This window comes from Schistocerca gregaria, chromosome 1, assembly GCF_023897955.1.
Source record: "Schistocerca gregaria isolate iqSchGreg1 chromosome 1, iqSchGreg1.2, whole genome shotgun sequence".
NCBI classification, from domain to species: Eukaryota; Metazoa; Arthropoda; class Insecta; order Orthoptera; family Acrididae; genus Schistocerca; species Schistocerca gregaria.
The window spans coordinates 991,619,290-991,639,432 of NC_064920.1; the positions used below are offsets into that span (position 1 = coordinate 991,619,290).

At 42.8% G+C, this 20,143-nt stretch overlaps 1 protein-coding gene across 4 annotated transcripts in view; it reads right to left on the minus strand.

Moving 5' to 3' along the window:
- Positions 1–20,143, minus strand: part of LOC126278249 (arginine kinase) — a 403,547-nt gene that overhangs the window by 9,342 nt on the left and 374,062 nt on the right. Inside the window, exon 1 of one of the 4 annotated variants that reach the window (XM_049978247.1) lies at positions 915–6,395. The exons of the other annotated variants lie outside the window; for them this stretch is intronic. Coding sequence (XP_049834204.1) covers positions 915–1,093 — 179 coding nt within the window. The 5' untranslated portion in view covers positions 1,094–6,395. Of the gene's footprint in view, positions 1–914; positions 6,396–20,143 lie in introns of those variants that run through there. 4 annotated transcript variants of the gene reach the window in all.

The window sequence follows — 20,143 nt, forward strand, 5'->3', positions numbered from 1 at the left end:
ATTTAACACTACACCCAGAACCAACATTTTTTTACCAACTTTATAGTCAGCAGTTAGTTAGCCTGAGAGCAAAGTCGTTTGAATGATCAACAATGCTCACTGATCTGTGTGGCACACGATAAACACATAAATGTTTACTGTACACCAATTTTTCTGTGACGCTTTGCATTCCAGATATGAAACCAGCCTCAAGACATATTTTCAATTACGAGACGCTGGAACCATCAGGCATGTGGAGACGCCCCGACCACACCCTTGGTCCTCAATAAGATGGCCTCCAACCCTTCCAACAAGTTCTCTTCCTTACTGGATTTAAGATTTGGCGGCATTTCGTCAAAAACGTTCCTGAGCTGTAACGTATAGAAATTTGGGAACTTATTCCCTATTTTAGATGCCATCTCTAGGGACTTCAACAGTAACTGGAGGGCACTTACGCGCAACTGAAAGCAAGCTGCGATAATTACAAGGCATTTTGCACACGGGTTCTTCAAACGTGCAACGACGCTTCTAATTCGTTAATTTATAAACAATATTTCAAAAACTTATTTGGGTAAATGCAGTTAAGATCATGACAGAGTTGCCGGTAGCTATGTTTTTTGTGGTTGAAAAATAAATTGTATAAAAGTATTAAATGGAACTTAGCATATGAGAAGAGGATGACTAGTCTGCTCTTGGAAGCAAGCTATTCTTTAAGTACGAATAGCACTAAAAACTGGTGTGGGGCAAATACAGCGTATCTGTCACCGGGCTACATGAATACTGTAGGAAAAAACAGCTACATTATACTACCGGTGGTGTTGGGGACTACCCCAAGCGCTTGGCTAGCCGGCGTGTCTGCCGCCCGCGTCAGTGGAGGACCCTTTGCAATCGATACGTCGGGCGCGGCCAGGCGACCACGAGGCGCCGGGTCCTACCTTTCGTTGTCCGGGGCGGCGCCGCCCTTCACGTCGCTGGGAGCGGCGTCGGCCGGCGTCGTCGCCTTCGACGCGTTCTTGCTGCCCCCAGCGTCGCCAGAGTCCGCAGACGCCGCTGCCGTCGCTGCACCGGACGCCGCTGCTTCAGTCTTTTTATCTTTCGACGCACAGCCACCCATTTCCGAAATTTCACGCACGCGTTCGGGCAAGAAAAAAGTAGTCTCCCCTTTTTATTTTACTAAAAAAAGGTTTCTATCGTACAAATGATTCCGTGTCGTATAAAAAGTCGAAGTGTGTAAGAAACGAGCTAAAGTGGCACTACAAACTACTAGTCTAGGGGACTATGCTCCCTCACTCACATCACCACCGCCCGCCGGCCCATAGCACAATGACCCTGGCCGGGTAGGCGCGGCGCGACGGCGTTGTCGGAGGGGGTGCCTCGTCCCCCGGCGCGCCCGATCGATAGCAGCTCGACCAATCGCAGACCGCCACACCACGCCTCCTTATCACTTATCACGTCCACATCGAGATATCGACTCGCGGCGGGGAAGAGCTGCTCACCGAGTGGGGAACTGAGAAGAAAGCCGGCATTTCATTTTAGAGGTCGCGTCTGCTCAATTGCACCGCTCACGTGGTGAGACCCTAGCTTGTTGCCACCTGCTAGCACCGTGGGGAGTTTGTCCGTCCTCTTACCTTTTCTCCAACTATATTTTAGGGAAAATTTTCCATTTATTAGTAAAACATTGGAATGTAATTCAACATTCGTGTGCCTTGTCCAACTTTATTAGTATCTACGAACAGAAGCACATTCCCAGAGATGTGGCAAATTAATCTCAACCATTGACAAAACTCAGATGCAACTTATGTCGATGCATAATGGAATGTCACAAAGTAATTTTTTTATGGGCTGCTCGGCAGTTTGCTCATTTCGAGTAGTGTGCGCTATTTAAATGTCCTGTAAAGGCGGATCACGTAATTAAGAGCGTTTACAATGACTATGCAATAGAGAGGGTTTATTATACAATACGAATTTGAAGTTTATCATTCAGAGATATTGAAATCAATTTCACTGTTAATTTTTGGTTGGTGCTTGACGTAATATGTCAATATCAAATAAACAACATTTTGCTGATTAGGCAATTTTTTCCTATTTAATTGCATTCACACTGATTTACACATTCTATATTTCTCTATGGCGAGGCTTCCCAAATTTGTCTGGCGGAACACTGAGAATCCTGGTACTTTGATGAAACACCCAAGTTTATTTTGAAGGTTAATAAAATGAATAAAAAATAGAAAAACTTGTTTGTTGAGTACAATAGTTTAATTCGTAACATAGAAGTCATAATAGAATATAAAAATAAGAAAAGTTTGGAAAAGCCGCTTTATTAAGGTTTTCGCAGAGCATGTTTTTACTTTCCGCGGACTCCAGTTCCCATAGTTTGGGAAACACTGCCCTAGGAAACAGGGCCCAGGTGGACACATTTTGAACTACTCAAAGTTAAGACAAGTCTCCCCGTCCCTCCTATAGAAAAGATCGTGTACAAATTGTTTTTGAGTCAGGTGTAGAGATTTCTTTTCGCACATAGTATAGTGCTCAGAACCGTTTCAGCTGTTTCAGACAACTTCGAGCATTTAAAATGATTGTTTAGAGTAGGAATGTTATAGGGACGAAAAGCAATAAAAAGAAATTTTTGAAAGAATCTCAAAATTTCTGTTCACAGTAATTGTAATCGTGGAAATTAAACACTTAGTAGACTATATTGTTCAGAGATGAGCCGCTCCGATCCGTTTGCTTTGTTTTACAATAAAAAGTTCAAAAGTTAATTAGAAGTTAGAATCTATGGACAAAGTGGACATGTTTTTTCCATGATCCAATTGTCCTGGTGTGAGTTGTCAATTACTTTCCTTAAGGCAAAGGCAGGATATTCTTTCTTATAATCCAAGAAGGATGAGAAGTAGCAGAAACGAGAATAGCGAGAAACTTAATTGGTGATCACGAAGTAGAGGAAATTAAAGAATTCTGCTACCTAGGCAGCAAGATAACTCATGATGGACGAAGCAACGAGGACAAAGCGCAGACCAACACTAGGAAAAAGGACATTCCTGGTCAAGAGAGGTCTATCAGTATCAGACACAAGCCTTAATTTGGGGCCGAAATTTGTAAGAACGTAAGTTTCGAGCACAGCATTTTGTGGTAGTGAGACATGGACTGAGGAAACCGGAACGGAAGAGAATAGAATCATTTGGGATATGATGCTACATAAGGAGGTTTAAAATTAGGTGGAAGGCAAGAAATATACGGAAAACACAAGAAGGCACAGGATGATAGAACAGACATCAGTGGATAGCTTCCATTGAACTGGAGGGTGCTGTAGAGGAAGTCAGAGTTTGGAATACATCCAGGAAATTTGAGGACGTAGTTTTCAAAATTACTCTGAGATCAGAAATTTGGCACAATTTCGTGGTGGCCCGCATCAAACCAGTCAGACGACTGATGACAAAGGCCTAGAATCGCAATTTTCCCTTTGCTTTTGCATTATTAAGATTTAGCAAATGACGCATTTTTCCCTTTTGCAGTTCTTGCGTTCAATTTGTGAGGCTCTTTTCTTTTAATACGCACTAGATGTGTGTGCGTTTCATGACCTCGGTTCATTGACGAAGACTCATTTGAGTAAAAAATAAGGCGTCTAGAAAACAATTTTCGGCTGTTTACGAGCAATGTGGCGAGTTTTTAGTTTGAGTAGAGAAAGCTAATCGATCTAGAATGACGTGTGTTATAGGCCCCTCACTGCCCTATATGGTTTTTTTTTTTTTTTTCGGACTTCTATGATTGATTACTGTGGAGACCATTCAGTGCGGGTTCTAAGCTCGCTTGCCGTTTGGTTGGACTTCCCGGAGTAAACAGAAGAGCGGCACAGCAACAGAGTGCCCTCGACGGCCCTTTTATCTCTCTTAATTCACGTGGAACGCGTGATACGCGGAGTGTCTCCTCGCCAGCGACAATAGCGCAGACGCGCTGCGCAAACAGCCAATTAACGCTGTCTCGAGCGCCTTCCTGCGGCACTCTTGGTCCCCGAATGAGAGAGAGTTGCTGGAAACGGGGACCGGACGCGCCCAGATGCAGTTCAGCGGCACGACGGAAGGCGGCACTGGAATCCCAGCAAAGGGGTGAACAGCGGCAGGAGTGGAATCAATGAAAGCGGCCACCCGCCATAGGCGGAAGACCAGCCAATGAGGCGCAGGACGCCGTTCGACTCTCGGCACGAGCAGAGGGCACTGGACAGGTTACAGCGTGATTCACAGGGCACGCCTAGAGACTAGCGCGTTCGCAAGTGACTGGTCGCGGTTCCCTGAACACGTGAAGTACTGGGGCAGTTACGCCGCTGAACTACTGCCGCACGTGTCCGATCCTCTCAAAATAAAATTCGAATGTGCAAAAGCTTCGAAGGTCTGAAGATATTACGTATAGTCTTCCCTAGGGACTTAAATGGTTGCCATTAGTAGAATCGCTACGCTGCACTGGAGGGGACGAGGGGGGAGGGGAGGAGGAGGTGTACCGTACGTTGCTGTGACCTTACAAACTTTTAACTGTATTGACATTCTTTATGAACAAAACCGTCTGGATTACTCCACGTATTTTATTTATTACGTCTTTTTGGCTGCAGCGTTCGTCAGATTAAAACGGGCTACTTATAGAACAACCTTCCGTGCCAGTATCAAACTGCCGAAGGGGGCATCCAAACTTTGTTAACAGTTTTTATTGATAAATACTCTGAACGTCGTTTTATAAGTTGCAAATTTAGCTCTGATAATGGTAGAAGGCGAAAAGAAGCAATAAAGTAATATATTGAGTGATCTAGAAGGTTTTGCTAACAAAGTATCCATAATCCGCATACTCAATGAATTTATTTTACTCGCTAATTCGCTTAGAGTGACAAGCCACGACAATCAAATGAGGATGGCTTTGGGAAGGCTGTGAATTTTACTCCATTTCAACGTTACGAATTTGCTCGACTACCTCATACGTAACGTCTGTCAACCAAATCCAAAGATCTGAATTATTACCGACGGACACTTGTTCGTACTTCATGGAGTAATGTAGACGCTATTGATGCCAATGGAAAAAGCCTCTTGCTTATCAGATGATTGCCGATGTCAAATTACTAACATAGTTCCGATCCAAAAGCTTGTATCCATCAGTCATGCGATATTAAATTTCTGCTGCAGACAACTGGTCGTAACGAATCTTTCGTCTCTTATAAATCTTTGGTACCACATGTTTAACAAAAACAGAAATGGAATCAGCCTTAGCTCTATTTTGAATTTCATAGTCTTGTGAAACTCTTAAGTCCAGACTGCTGACAGAATTAAGAAAGTATAGTTCTGATTTATACAACGCATCCACAAACTGTAGTCTAATTTGCTGTGCAAAGTTGGGCCGCAATTTTTATGTGGGACTTGTCAGCCGAAGTGATCAGCAAGAGCGTGTTGAAGAAATGAGCTTATGGCAGTGGGGAGAGGGGATTGGAGGAACGGAAGCTTCGCGCGAATGAGGAAATAGATTTCACGATAAATGGTTGAGACGTTTGCTACTGGACAATATGAGTGACACGTTTTGAACATTTTGGGACATACTGGATCAGTACTACTATCTGATCGGGCAGGATGCGAGTTCCATTATGACGAATATCCTTGTTGTACCGGCAATTATGTATATTTCTTCAATATCTTATGCATGAAGCTGAGCAGGACATGGGTAGGAACGAAGGCATGTGGATTACAGTTTCTCATCAATCTGTTGGTCTGTAACGACCAAACCCTTCGTTGTGGACGGAGGAGGCTAAATATCCTAACATATTAAAATGGTTAAAAACAGATCGAAAAGGTACCGTACTTGGCGCCCTCAGAGCTGTAAGTTTAACATTCGATCCGTCACAAAAATTTAATTGGCATTGCCTTTGCCCAAAATTGAGGAGAAATTAATAGATGCCCTCCGAGCAACATGCAAACTGCGTTCTATCAATGTAATTCAAGTGGTAACATACCACCTGCGGTTCTAATTAAAGAATTACCCTATGGTTTACTGGATAGTGCTCCTCTTACCCTGTTTCGTCTCTGTGACTTCTAGAAATAGACGATCTTAGACACTGCACCATAAAGCTCAGTGGGCAGGGCAGATAATTAGGGAAGCCGAGCAAGGAGACGGAATGGTGGGAACTCTGCCATTGTCTATGTCAAACAATTCCGACTTAGAATTTCCGTAGTTTTTGAGAATCATTTAGGGCGCATGCGTGAATTTTGCTTTGTACCAGAACTGCGCCAGTCGATTTCGTGCACCAGTATTGCCCCACTGAGCTTGTGCGTGGTTCCTGAGCGTGTCTACGAGACGCTTAGCCGTAACTCCCCGGCGTACTTGACGGGTGCACAATGTCGCGCGGGTTGCGTGCAGCGCCTAAGCTGTGACGTCAGGCGGCCGGCTGCTCCTAGCGCGCGGCCTCACGCTACACCCGACACCTCGCACAGAACACAGCTCAACGCACGCATCGCCACAGGACTCAGGTGTCAGGTGTCAGCTGTTGCTGCCTCGCCTGCCTCTTTCCTGCGGGCCACCCCCGGCAGCTTCCCTGGCACAGCTAATGTGCAGGTGGAGTTCCTTCTTTATGACTAAGAGCAATATCCTAAAAAATTATCCAAGAGGGGGGACAAGATCACAAAATTGCCATTTTTATGTAACGAGAGAGAGAGAGAGAGAGAGAGAGAGAGAGAGAGAGAGAGAGAGAGTAAATTGGCCCAAAAACTAAATTTGACAGTAATTACACCAACGACTGATCGGTGTCTACTCAGTTTATTTTAGGTAGATTACCGAAAAGGTAATCGCGTAGAATATGCTCACTAAGTATTTTTTTATATCATTAGTATGAAAGCTGCAGTTTAGATTCAACGATCTGAAGCTGCATACTTATGTTTAAGTTCAGAGTACTTAACGAGCATTTCATATGAAAACATTTTCATCATATACCAACATTAGGTTTACACCAAATATAGCAAAAAATCAGAAAGACTGATAAAACCGGTTGATAGCAACAAAAAATAATCCGGAAAGTGCCAGATCAAATTTGAGAAACTTGAAAATACCACAGTCTTCCCCATCGCATTCGGCAGTGCACATTCTGCAACTTAGTAGGTTCAGAGAATTATTGCTCCCTACTCCTGCCTTACCTCCTACCCTTGGCGGACACCTGTGTCCCACAAATACAGAGGCTGAAAAACCAGCTGCTTTACCCGACGGTCAGGTTTTCCTCATGGGCTTGGGCAAGCTAAAGAAGTGTAGAAGTAGGGCTGAAAATTTCATGACACTAATAAAATACGAGAATTGTCAATTCGTTTTACCTGGGCGATTGGCTTTCTAATCGAGACAAATCTTGTTTTCAGCTCCAGGCAAGTAATTCGCAGTAATAAACACGAAGGACAATTTTACACAGCAGTGCTACAAATGAAATAATTAATGGTCAAAAAAATCTGCTTTAAACTACATGAAGGAAAGTGCGGGAGTCAAAGTGGAACCAGAGAAAGGGTGTGTGAATATTTAGGCTTTATTTTTTACTAACATACATAAAACTTAAATATAGCAAACCATTTGCGGGTATTTGCGACTCACTGCCTGTTACAGTTAATCCAGTAATTTTTCATGAGACTTTCTTTGAAAATCGGCCAGCTCCTGGTATTCACTAGAGAAGTTATCCTGACACTAAGAACCATGTTTGTCGTTTTCAAATCAATCTGAAAATACAGAACAAATAGTTCGATGTAAAACTATTCCTAATTTTTGCAGTGTCAACTAACTATTCTCTACAAGCTCAGTACTAACGAATTTAACATACGTGCTGGTCTAACTTTGCCTCTAGTGCTCGTAAGGTCTGCCGTGAAACTGAGTAACTTATCAAGCAAAAGATCTAAACATAACTTCAGGAAAGCTATTGCCGTTTGGCCATTAGGAAAATGTTTAACTAGTTTCAGTAAAAATCAGCATTCGTGTGTTTACAAGATGATTGGCGTCCACGAGTGGTTAAGGGAAACATGGCAGCTAGCCAACAAACAGTCTGACAATTTTCCTGCTTAGTCGTGGTCGCTAAGATGAGTTACCGATGCGGGTAGTTAAGAATACATGTAACCATTTCAACGCCACGTAGTTAAAGCCTGGCGCTGATTGGAATCCTGAGCAGCCATTATAAAAACTTCTCCGTTATAGATAACAGAGTGCGTTGCTTAAAATGTTGCACCTCAGGGACAAGTGATTAATGCTTTTTTCACAGCTGAACAATTTATCTAGCTGACTGGCTTTATACATCGCAATATTTGCTTGTTAAGGGGGACATTTCATTCTGTCGGGAGAATTTACTGTCAGACTTGAGATTCGGAGGTTAACGGTCCACATTACCGTTAGAAATGAAATCTTCCTGCAATGGAAGTGGACGTGCTGCACGCAAAAATCATGTTTCACTGAGTTAACCATTGAAGGTGGTTTTCGTGTAGCTGTCCTAAAACTTTTAGGTAATGCCTGGACAGTTTCTTCAGAAATGATACTGCTGATTTCTTTCCCCTGCACCCATCTGAGCGTTGTTTCGTCTCTGATCTAGTTGTAGGCGGGGCATTAAACTGTACTCTTCCATCCGTGTCTCTGGAGCGAAACATCTTTCCGAAGTATGTCACTTCAGCAGCGATACGTGATCAAGAAATGTCACGCATTCAATAGCTTCTAGGAACAATATATAGCAGAATTCTGCCTCTGTTCATTCCATTTTACTCAGAACTGTTTTTCCTGTGACAGCCATTCAAGATAACGTGTCCACTTCATATCATGTCGAAATCTCAACAAGCTATGTCCGGAACGAATATCTGACGTTTACTTTAGATAACTGATAAATAGTTCGTCATATGAAATTATATCTTCCTAAATTGTTTTTCCGTGTACTTCCATGTTTAACAGAAACTACAGAGCACCTAAATGTACTCTTACACCAGTGTTACGCTAAGGTCCTTACGGAGGGTGGCGGAGGGTAATTTTGGTACCGCTATCAATCTCGGCACTCCTCTGTTTGTACTCTAGTTTTTCTGAATTTCTCTTGGTCATTTCGCGAAACTTGTGTTGCAGGAAACTTTTGTACTTGGAACGAACAGTCTCTGAATTTCAACAGTAAACCTACTCGTGGAACTTCTTGCAGCATTTGCCATTGGAGTTTGTTCAAAAAATTCAAAAAATTGTGGCGGGCTATACCAAATTGTGTTTAGTTTATGATATGAACTGTTATTCTATGAGAGAGACCTGGAAGTGGAAAACATTCTGGCGAGTGCTTACACCACTTGCAATATATTTCAAAAATTACTCTTGTAAGGGGTTTAGTTAACCATAAGGAATTAAGTTGCAACGGTGGATAAGTTTTAAGTCCTTTTAACATCCAACTCTAACATGCACTAACTCAGAGGAAGGGAAGCCAGGAATGACGCTACTCAGGAAACTTTCCTAATCATAGTTTTGTTTCACACAATTGTAGACTATCGGATCTTAACGTATCCCTTGTTTGATAGTACAGTAATCGCGACATTTATAAATTTCCAACTTTGTCACATCTGACAACTGAATAAAAACTAATTAGAAGTTTAAAATGCGAGACGTGAGTTTTGCTACACCACACGTAAGGAACGCAACAAGTTTTCTAAAGTTCTCTGAAAGAAGTCTTGAGTCAAGAAATATGTTTGCACGCAATAATCCTTTTAGACAAATTATCTTAAGACACAGTCGCTGGGAAATTTACTGCGAGTGCTGTCATCTCGACTCACCTTATCGCGTTCATCGAATTAAGAAAACGCCCGTCAAGTATTGGCCGATATGTCTCAGTTCAGATTACGTTGAAGCTAATCGCGACCAAATAATCCGACAGACGATTCATCACTCGGCTGTGCTGCAGAATGACCATTTAAGGTTCTCTCCCTGCTGTATCGAGCCTCCCTTATTGATAATGATGTAACAGTGGTTTTCTGATATCCTGTGCTCTGATTTATTGCCATGTTCGAGCCCTAATTTGTCAGCGGGGGAGATTGAGCAGCCGGAAAATATATCATTTCTCGTAATTGGTGACAAGACGGTCAGGATTTCGATACGATTTATTTAAGCTCACTAAAGTGCCAAGGAATTTAAGACTTCTACGTGTGAGTATTACAAACAAGAGATTAATCTCTAATTCTGAAAGACATGTCACCATAAGATTTTCTGTGCCAAGCAAGGACAATTTTCGATCGTAAGCTGCCTTTGATGTTAGCAATTATGTCAGCGGCTTATTTATAATTTTTTCTACATTCAGGAATTTGTAGTACTGTCCTGAGCTTCTTGTTTATTGGTATTTTTATCCTCGATGCTGGCGGGGCAGTGGTTATCGCTACATTTACATGCGACACAAACTTCCGGGAGGTGAAAACCGAATTCGGGAAACCCTTTTTCTGTCGTGTTTACTTTGTCTGGCCCGAAAAGATTATTAGCCTGCCAAATACTTGTTTTCTGGTCTAAAGTGTTTTCACAAATAGCCTTCGAAAATCAAGTGCTGCGTTTTCCCAATTAGAACGACGCTCTTCAATCCTTTGTAGGGAATGGATAACTTCCACTCAGACTACCACTACTAATTCGCTGCGCAAGAAGTCCCTTCTTCCAGATTCATTCACTTTTTAAAACAAAACGGAACCTGAAAAACCCAATCACGTTCAAAGAACCGGTTGAACTTTTACCAGAGAGTGAAAATCGTAATTGCTGTTAACCAGTCATAAGCGGTATAGGGAGATTTTTTAGAAAGCAAGTAGCAATTGAGTGTTACTTCTACGTCTACACGATTAGGGGCCTATTCTGCATTTAAATGTTCGGCGGAGGGTTCATAGAACCCTTTTGAGACTCACTCTACCGTTTCACTCTACAACAGAACGAACGAAAAACTTATAGTCTTTCCGTGCTAGCTTTGATTTATTTCGATGGCCATTTTTCCCTATGTATGTGGTATTCGAAATATTTTTGCATTCAGGAAGAAGTTGGTGAGTGAAATTTCGTGAAAAGATCTCACCGCAACGGAAAAAGATTGTGTTTTAATGATTCCCACTTTAAGTCGCTTGTTACATCCGTGACACTTCGCCTGCCCCTTCTCCACCCCCAACCCGCACCCCCATACCCCGTTCCGCCTATTTCGCGATAATACAAAATGAGTTACCCTTGTTTGAACTTTTGTGTCCATCAGTTCTGTCTGGTAAGGATCTTCTGCCGCACAGCTATATTTTTCACTCTACAGGAGTATGGACAGGCATATTGTAAGCAGTCTTTAATAGACCCGTTGCATCTTCAAAGTGTTTTCCCAACAAAAGGCAGTCTCTGGGTCACCTTCCCCATAACATTTTCGGTGTTATGTTTTCGACTTCAATTGTTCGTAATTGTAATCCCAAGGTATTTAGCTGAATCTACTATTAAATCTGTTATATGTCGTGTAACAATAATGTAATGGAATTAATTTCGCTAATTTGGACGACCTCACACGGGTCTGGTGACCTAGTGGTAAAGTGAGTCCCTAGAAATCTGATAATCGTGACATCGAATGCCGGTTGAACCGTGGATTATTCTATTCTGTATAACCTGGTTTCCACCCTTGGTGATGTGAAGATTAGTCAAACTTCAGTGCTCCTTTTTTCTGATAGGATTATTGGCTTAGGTCAGAAACACGCAAGTCGCCGAAGCGGCACTCAAAATGGCCACTGAACCATACGAAATCGTATTTGGTTAAATTCTATTGTTTTACACCATGCAGTTATCTTGTCTAAATCATTTCTGCATTTCGTTCAGATTTTCTGAGGGCTTTACTACACTGTCAACGATAGCTGATAAGCTGCAATCAATCTAAGAGCTGCTCAGACGTGTCTTGACTCATATACGAGGGAACTTCAAAGCGTAAGTTACACATTATTATAACAGACAAGGAAGCTTGCACTACACTTCAAAGTGACGCAGATATATGACACCATTTTTCAACAATCACCAAGCGTCTGTAAACAAACGGTAGGAAAGTTCTACCTATCTCTTAATTGCTCAAAGATAGAAATCCGATCCTTGGACACGGAGCCATTTCAGCTTGCATAAAAAATGGAATTCGCATTATACAAGATCTAGACTTCACGTCCGTTCGGCCTTGGTTAAATTGTTGGTACCATTCGCGTCTCTGACATTGCATCTGGTCCACATACCGCCAGAATTTCACTGGGAATGTATGCAGTTTAATCATTTAGCCCACAAGAATCCTGCTGTCCCGTGTACTTCAACACTGGAGTATCTTACCAGTTGCCAAGCCGTTTCAGTCTCATCCGAAACGCAGCACAACTGTCTACAGCAAGCCTGGAACATGTTCACTCTTCTGACAATGCGCCACTCCTGTTTCACAATGGTCTTGCCGTGAAATGACATGTGGACGTTACTTTCCGAAATCCTACGTAGATAAAGAAATGCATGGCGTCTACAACACTTCATTGTGGAGCCCTGTATAGCACTAGCTCCGCTAGATAATTTACCATTTGTTACTACGAAATGTTACCTTTTCTAACGTAAATCTTAAATCACACAACTGGGACGCTCCTCAATAGGCACACATTTTTATTAGAAGTTGCTTGCGAAGAATGGATGCTGAGATGTTTCGGCGATTGACAGAGAAAGAAACATCTGACACATTAAAGCCATATCTGACATCTGATTTTCTGAGTCACTGCTGTTCTGAATGGGCTACTCATGTACGCTTCAGGGGGGCCTATAAAAAAGCTTCGAAGTTCTAACCCTTTTAATTTTGAAATTTGCGGTTCAAAAGCGGTCCTGGTTCGATACTTTCTGGGCAACTGATAATCAGCTGGAGATTGCGACTGAACAGTCGTGTTAATAAATAGTGATTCTTTTCTTCATCTTACTAACACACTAACTTACCCACTGTGTCGCTACGAACGCCAATAGCACGGAGAATGGCAAATTAGTGAACTTATTTTATGAAGAAAACGGTACAGATAACTTTTGTTTGTTTAAGTGTAATTACCGGGCCGGCCGAAACAGGCCAGATTTAGGTCTAAAACTAAAACAGAAGAGGACGATTGACACTGGTAGTGTTAGCTTCGTGGTACATGTTGTTGTTGTTTTCAGTCCTGAGACTAGTTTGATGCAGTTCTCCATGCTACTCTATCTTGTGCAAGCTGCTTCATCTCCCAGTACCTACTGCAACCTACGTTCTTCTGAATCTGCTTAGTGTTGTCATCTCTTAGTCTCCCTCTACGATTTTTACCCTCCACGCGGCCCTCCAATACTAAATTGGTGATCCCTTGATGCCTCAGAACATGTCCTACCAACTGATCCCTTATTCTGGTCAAGTTGTGCCACAAACTTCTCCCCAATCCTATTCAACACCTCATTAGTTACGTGATCTACCCATCTAATCTTCAGCATTCTTCTGTAGCACCACATTTCGAAAGCTTCTATTCTCTTCTTGTCCAAACTATTTATCGTCCATGTTTCACTTCCATACATGGCTACACTCCATACAAATACTTTCAGAAAAGACTTCCTGACACTTAGATTTATACTCGATGTTAAATTTCTCTTCTTCAGAAACGCTTTCCTTGCCATTGCCTGTCTACATTTTATATCCTATCTACTTCGATCATCAGTTATTTTGCTCCACAAATAGAAAAACTCGTTTACTATCAGCTCATTTATTTCCCTGACAATCAGACATGATTGGCTCTTAACAACTCTCAGAACATAATGCGAATTATTTTCCAGGACGCATTGACATTTATAGTTCAGTTTAGACTTAACCGATATTAAAAAATCGCCTTGATGACATTTTGTTTAAGTTTGAAGCACAAGATACTATGCTGAGTCCCAGAATACTTCTTGCCTCCGAGTGACGGCTGTCCGCCCATTTCTCGCAGACCCTGCAAGGACACTGATGTACTCTGCGCCCCCCCCCCCCCTCCCCCACAAAAAACCCCAACATCCTCCCACCACTGCCTCGCACGCCTTATCTCATTCGCATCTACAAGGGAAATCAATTTGCCACGGCATCCCTGAAATTTACAAGTCGTGTTCTGCATTTCGCTTATACCTATTCACATGCTGCCGGCTGCGCAGGGGAACAGCGAAGAGGTGGGAACTCAAATTGTCACTCTAAACAATCCGATTTCGCAACAAGACCGGCCGGTTGTCGATCCAAGACACGATTTGTATACGTATGAAGCTAGGTGTTCATGTTAACGAAGCTTTACATCATTACGTATACTTTAGTGACGGTATCTAGTGGGAACTCATTCGTCTAGCTCATAATTAGTATGAATATTTTCAGTCCAATTCTGATCTCATATATCTATCTCGCAGAGAAACTGTATAAAACTTCTGCTGTCTAAAATATCTTACCATTACAATTTGCTTTTATATTCAGGAAATTAGTTATATGCAAATGATATACAACATCCACTCGTTTCTTCTATATCTCAAGACAAAAACTATTATCTCTCACAGGAAGATCATTGTTTACTACGTGATTCACGAAGCAATATTAAGAAGATACTGCAACAGTGGAGATTCATCTTACCGCATCTAATAGTTCTTTAGAGGGTCCACTAGATTTCAGAAGTTCAAATAGCAACGTGACAATGACAAAGTAAAAGCAGCTCTGTGCGAGATTCTATGATCTTACACGTCATTACCACCTTACGCAGTTACAGTTTGGGTAATCTTGTTCCACTGGTCGTGCCAGTTAAATACAGAAATTATGACAGCAGTAATGTGTCACCTTCACCTCGAGTCGTCCTGTCACCCGACAAATGACTCATGCTGCCTGAACGACTGGACGTATTTCTGTACGCAGTTTCACTAAGCGACGCTAACCAGCGGCAACCCTGGCTTAACAGTGACTTCAGACAGCACGGCATTGCAGCCGCGCTGAATCATGCTAACAGTTATGCCTTCATTGCTGGGAAACTTCACTACACATTCCTTATGTAAGTCACCTATTATTTACTGAACTGCTCCAGAACTAGTAACTATCGCTCATTTTGCCTCGTTGTACAAGGTACACCGTCTATTTACGAAAACGAAGAAGGCAAACTTATCGTAAGTTACCCTCTCAAAGATGTTGGAATGTTCATTTCACCCTACATTTTAATCTTAGATTTAGTAAATTTCACACGTACCTACCCACAAAGTGTTTTCATAGAAATTTGTGTCATCTATTTCTGTAGCTGAAGAGCCCGTTACTATACAAATTTAGAATATATCACTGCACCACCATAGCTAAAGCTTTCCCAGAGTGTGTCTCCAGACATTCGGTTTGCAGCCGAGGTAACGCCGTCTATATCTGCATTTCTATTGCTACCCTAGCTGTTATCTTTATGGGCATCGAGTGCAGATCTGATTTAGTCATTATCTGGACGCCAACCAAACTCCGTGACCAGTTTGGTTAGATTCCTGATTGCAAGAAATGTCTGTGCTCCATAAACCAGAAGATGGCACAGATCGGAAATGGAGATTAACTTCTGGTTACTTTCATATTAAGTTATTCTGGAGACTTCACATTAGCACAGCTGTTTTCTGATAGTTTTCATCAAAGTGAACGCGATTTGTGTGCAGATTTAATTATTCGGGGCTTTAACAACTGACGTAGTTCCAAAATATTCCACAACACAGACTCAGAGCTTTTTAAAAATCTTAAGCAAAGTCGCATACAGAACGCATAACGTTCATGCTAGTTAATTGTACAAGGTACTGATGGCTGTTTTATTATGATGCTGTACAAAATACAAACGAAAAACATTTTAAGGTCAGTCACTGATCTTTAAATGTGTCATTTGAAGCAGCAGCTCCTAGTGTTTCTACGGAAAGAGTATTCCTGGAATTCCAGATTAGAAATAAAACAACAGATCGATTTTCTATTTCCTCAGAGTGCCAGTATTTTAATTTATGGAATATTACAGCTACAACAGGGGCTTAAATACATATACTCGTACACTCCAGAAGCCACCTTAGCTGTAAGTGTTGGTCATCGTGAGTATTGGATAACGGTCGGTAGTATATTTACTAAAGAAAAATGACGAACCCGTCGTACGTTTTCAGAAGTTATGTTATTTACACCACCACATCCTACGCACTCCATGTATAAAGAATCAGATACATCGATGCATGCATAGCCGGAGTCATCAGTACCTCGACTCTGAATTTTTGTGGATTACGTACTACGAAGACTTAAAAATAATTTAGTCTTCTAAGTACACACGCCACAAAAAGAATTCACGGAATTGAGATTTTGATGGCTCTGGTTATGCAAGCATCGATGTATCTGATTCTCTATACATGGAGTGCATAGAGGTATTAATGAGATGCCGAAACTGGTCGTGTTAATAAAGTAAATTCTGAAACCATACGGTTGTTTCATGATTTTTCTTTGTTAAAAAACTTATATGTAGTCGGAAAGTACGTCGGCATGCACTATCATTTCTCCATTGTCTATTCCATTCGCCGATTATGTTCGAAAACTGTTGGCAACAGTCTCCAAGAGCTCTAATTTCACCGACTTCGCCGACGTTTTAGTTTCGTGTCGCGAGAAAAAGTAATCTGTTGTCCGACTCGCAAATGCTTTTGCTGCAGCAAGTTTTATGTGGTCTTTCTACTCTAGGTAGCTCTGGAAGTAAATTCTGAAAATTTTTCGGACGCACTGTTTATTGATCGCCAGTAACGTAACGGATCAATAACATACTTGCAGCCATTTATACGCAATATTCACATTTACAACTGTCAGTCTTGGTTTCAAGTGCGTTTCTCTTAAGGCTTTCCAGCATTTCGCTATTTTCTGGCGATACGAGACGCTGAGAGCGTAAGTGTTTAAACTTTATCCCCCGTTCATACGATAGCCTAAGACAATGCCTACATGTGGAACAATACAGCTGCAACTATGCATGATAGGGGTCCGCCAAGTTCTTTGTAGGTTTCCGGGTTAATATAGCATCAGGCATCTACGCACGGATCACCCATTCTCACGTAAGTTACGAGCCAGTGGTTTGTGATCGTGTTGCTGACTATCAAGGAATAAATGTTGGGTTTAACGTCCCGTCGACATCGAGGTCATTAAGAGAGGGAGCACACGCTCCGATTATGTCAATCATGGGCAAGGAAATTGCCCGTGCCCTTTCAAAGGAACAATCCCGGTATTTGCCTGGACAGATTTAAGGACATCACGGATAACCTAAATCTGGATGGCCGAACGCCGGTTTGAATTGTCTTCCCGAATGCGAGTCCGATGAGCTAACAGCACCACCTCGCTGGCTGCCGATCGCGTCCAAAATGTGTTCCCTCGTGTTCAGATTAGAGGAGCTCTTATTTCAAAGATACCAACGGTAGTTTACCGTCACACTGTTCCAGGGACAGTTACTCTGCTGGAATGAAGACATCAAGAATGGAGGGAAGCAGGTGGTCCGCAATAACGTTTACGTAGTCCGTTTCTGCCATAATGTCGGCTTCCTCCCTCCCTCCCTCCCCCCCCCCCTCCAACCGCATTCCGTTCGTGGCACGGGGCATGTTTCGAGCAGCCGTTCGCCTAGAAGATAGCGTAGGCTATCACGGAGGACCTGGTGTGATAAACTACAACAGGTGTAGAGTTAACAATCCAGCCTATATGATCCTGTGCTCACTGCGATCGGTACTGATGTCTGAGTCAACATAAGCAGTCTGTTGGAGAGCCCTTGTGTTCAACAATGTGCGCTGGACGGTGTGCTCCGAAAAGCTTGTGCCCGGGCAAGCACTGTACGCTGTCGTCCGATCTGCCACACATCGCCGGGTATCCCGCTTTCCAAAGTAGACAAGCCTCCGATCTCAACATTTTGTGACGAGGCGCGGTCGTCCTAAAACTTGTCACCTATTCGTGGTTTCACGTTCCTGTCACTTTCCGCAGACGTTCGAAGCTGTAGCACGCCAATAGTTGACGGATTTCGTTGTTTCCTAGATGCTCGTTGCCAGGCGCCGAGCCATAATACACCCTTTGTCAGAGTCGTTTACGTCAGTCAATTTTGACATTTGCGTATTGTCGCTGGAATGATTTCTCATTCCTCTCTGCCCCGCTTGGGTACTTTCCTTATGGTATCAAGTGCTCCAACCGCCATTAAGCAGTATTCAATCTCGCGACCAAGAGCGCTTTGACTCAATGTTTATCGATAATAGTAATTGCTTCATTACACTCCCTTTTTGTTACATTCCATCTTGCGCGGCTGAATGTGAAGTTGGGATAACAAAAAAATAGTCCTGTTTGTAGTCACTTCAGTTACGTCGGTCCGCTGGCAATCTAGCGGGAAGCGTTGCTACCGAGAAATGCTGTCGCCACAACGGCGCTGAGTCGATCGCCGAGGTTCCGCTTGCGGCAGTCCGTTGCAAGAACTCCACGTCGGCTGAGCCCATAGACGTGGGCCCCACAGAAGCGCGGCTATGTCTGTGGGCGGTGCGTCAGCACATTCTGAAGCTCGGCTGACGACACGGCCACAGTACGGCTAGGGGACCACTCACCAGCTGACGGGACAGATTCGCCCTGACTTTCCTCTAACCGAGAGAGTAAGGTAAGAGTGCCGTGACGTAGGTGTATTTCGAGAATACAGCTTTATGCACGTACACTCTTATCGAGAAGCACCCAATTAAAACTAAAGTGACTGAAGTTTGTTTTCAGGGTTCAGTTGTGCAATCAGCAATATTGCTTACTAGCAGCGAATACCGTTTTCAGTTATCTGGTCATGTTTATTTTATGTTACTATGGAGACACGATACTGGCTTATAGTCACGAGGCTTCAGAATGTTCTTTTTTGAACGATAGCAGTAAAAATCACGCACAGCATCTGGCCAGTGACTGAACATTTCCCATGGCTCTATGGATCGTATCAACCTAGTCTAAAAATCAGGCATCAGGGAAGCCACAAAGTCTGAACCCTGGTGTCCTGAGTACTACTGCTATCCATTCCCGCCCAGACTATATGCCCCTACAAGCTCTGTTTGGGAGGAGACCACACAAGTTTTTCTGAAACAATGGGGCATTTCATCAGTATGATTTTCGTGGTATTGAAACTGAACTCAAATCTTATTTTCGGTTTGATTTCATGGGTTGCCTTATGACGATATGACACAGACATACGTCCGCCTTCAACTATATAGCTTTCATTTTGTAGTATCAGTACCTAACTGTTTTGAAACAGTCACAGGGAAAGGAATTGAGGAGCGCCGGAACAGAACCCGATATATCCACTTTTGCTGTATTCACATGTGAGCTGTAGGGGGGAGATACAGCAATACATGCTGCCACAAAATTTTCAGCACAACGCGACATCAAGTGTTTTACGGCGTGTGTCTTCTTTTTATAGCTTGTGGAGCCATTTAGAGATCACTTTCTGTATAAATAGCAAATGCGGTTTTCGTTCCGGCGCGCCTCAATTTCATCAACTTGAATGGGTATATAGCGACACACAGTGTGGCTGACCATTCGTGCGCCAGTTCTACAAATAGTGGACTGAAACCGGTATATAGCTCTAGACATTTACTGCTTAACGCGACCTGCTCTTATTTTAATACCGCCCCCCTCCCCTCCCAAAGAGGACAGGTGTTCCATTTAGGTTGGTGGTTTAGGTTATTAACATTTTTAGATTGTGTCAACTTTTGCTATAAGAGAAACAAGATGCCACTTTCAAATTTCACACTGAAGGAGAAAGACGATGACAAACGCAGACACTTTATTCTGCGACGTGATGGAGGCTTTTAGACACTGGACTAATTCGAAAGGGCCGCAATTCGAATCGCAGTCAGACTTTATGTATTCCGTGGCTTCTTTAAACACTTATGGTATATTGGGAGATGCTTCCTTTGAAAAGGACACGATTTCCGTTTCCGCCCTTTCCCAGCTTGAGCCTTTACCACTACCATAACGGCCTTCATGCCGACGGAGCGTGAAACGTCGATCATTCTTACTTCAGTATGGTGTGAACATTTTTGCATCAAGCGACTTCGACATCGGACGAACAGAACGGACGTTCAACACAAAGGATCCTCATTCCTCCTAACTATCACTTCGACAGGCTCCACGCAATTCCTGGAGCATATACTTAGAGCTCATGCTGTCTGGTGCTCGTTTACTTCCATTTGGAGT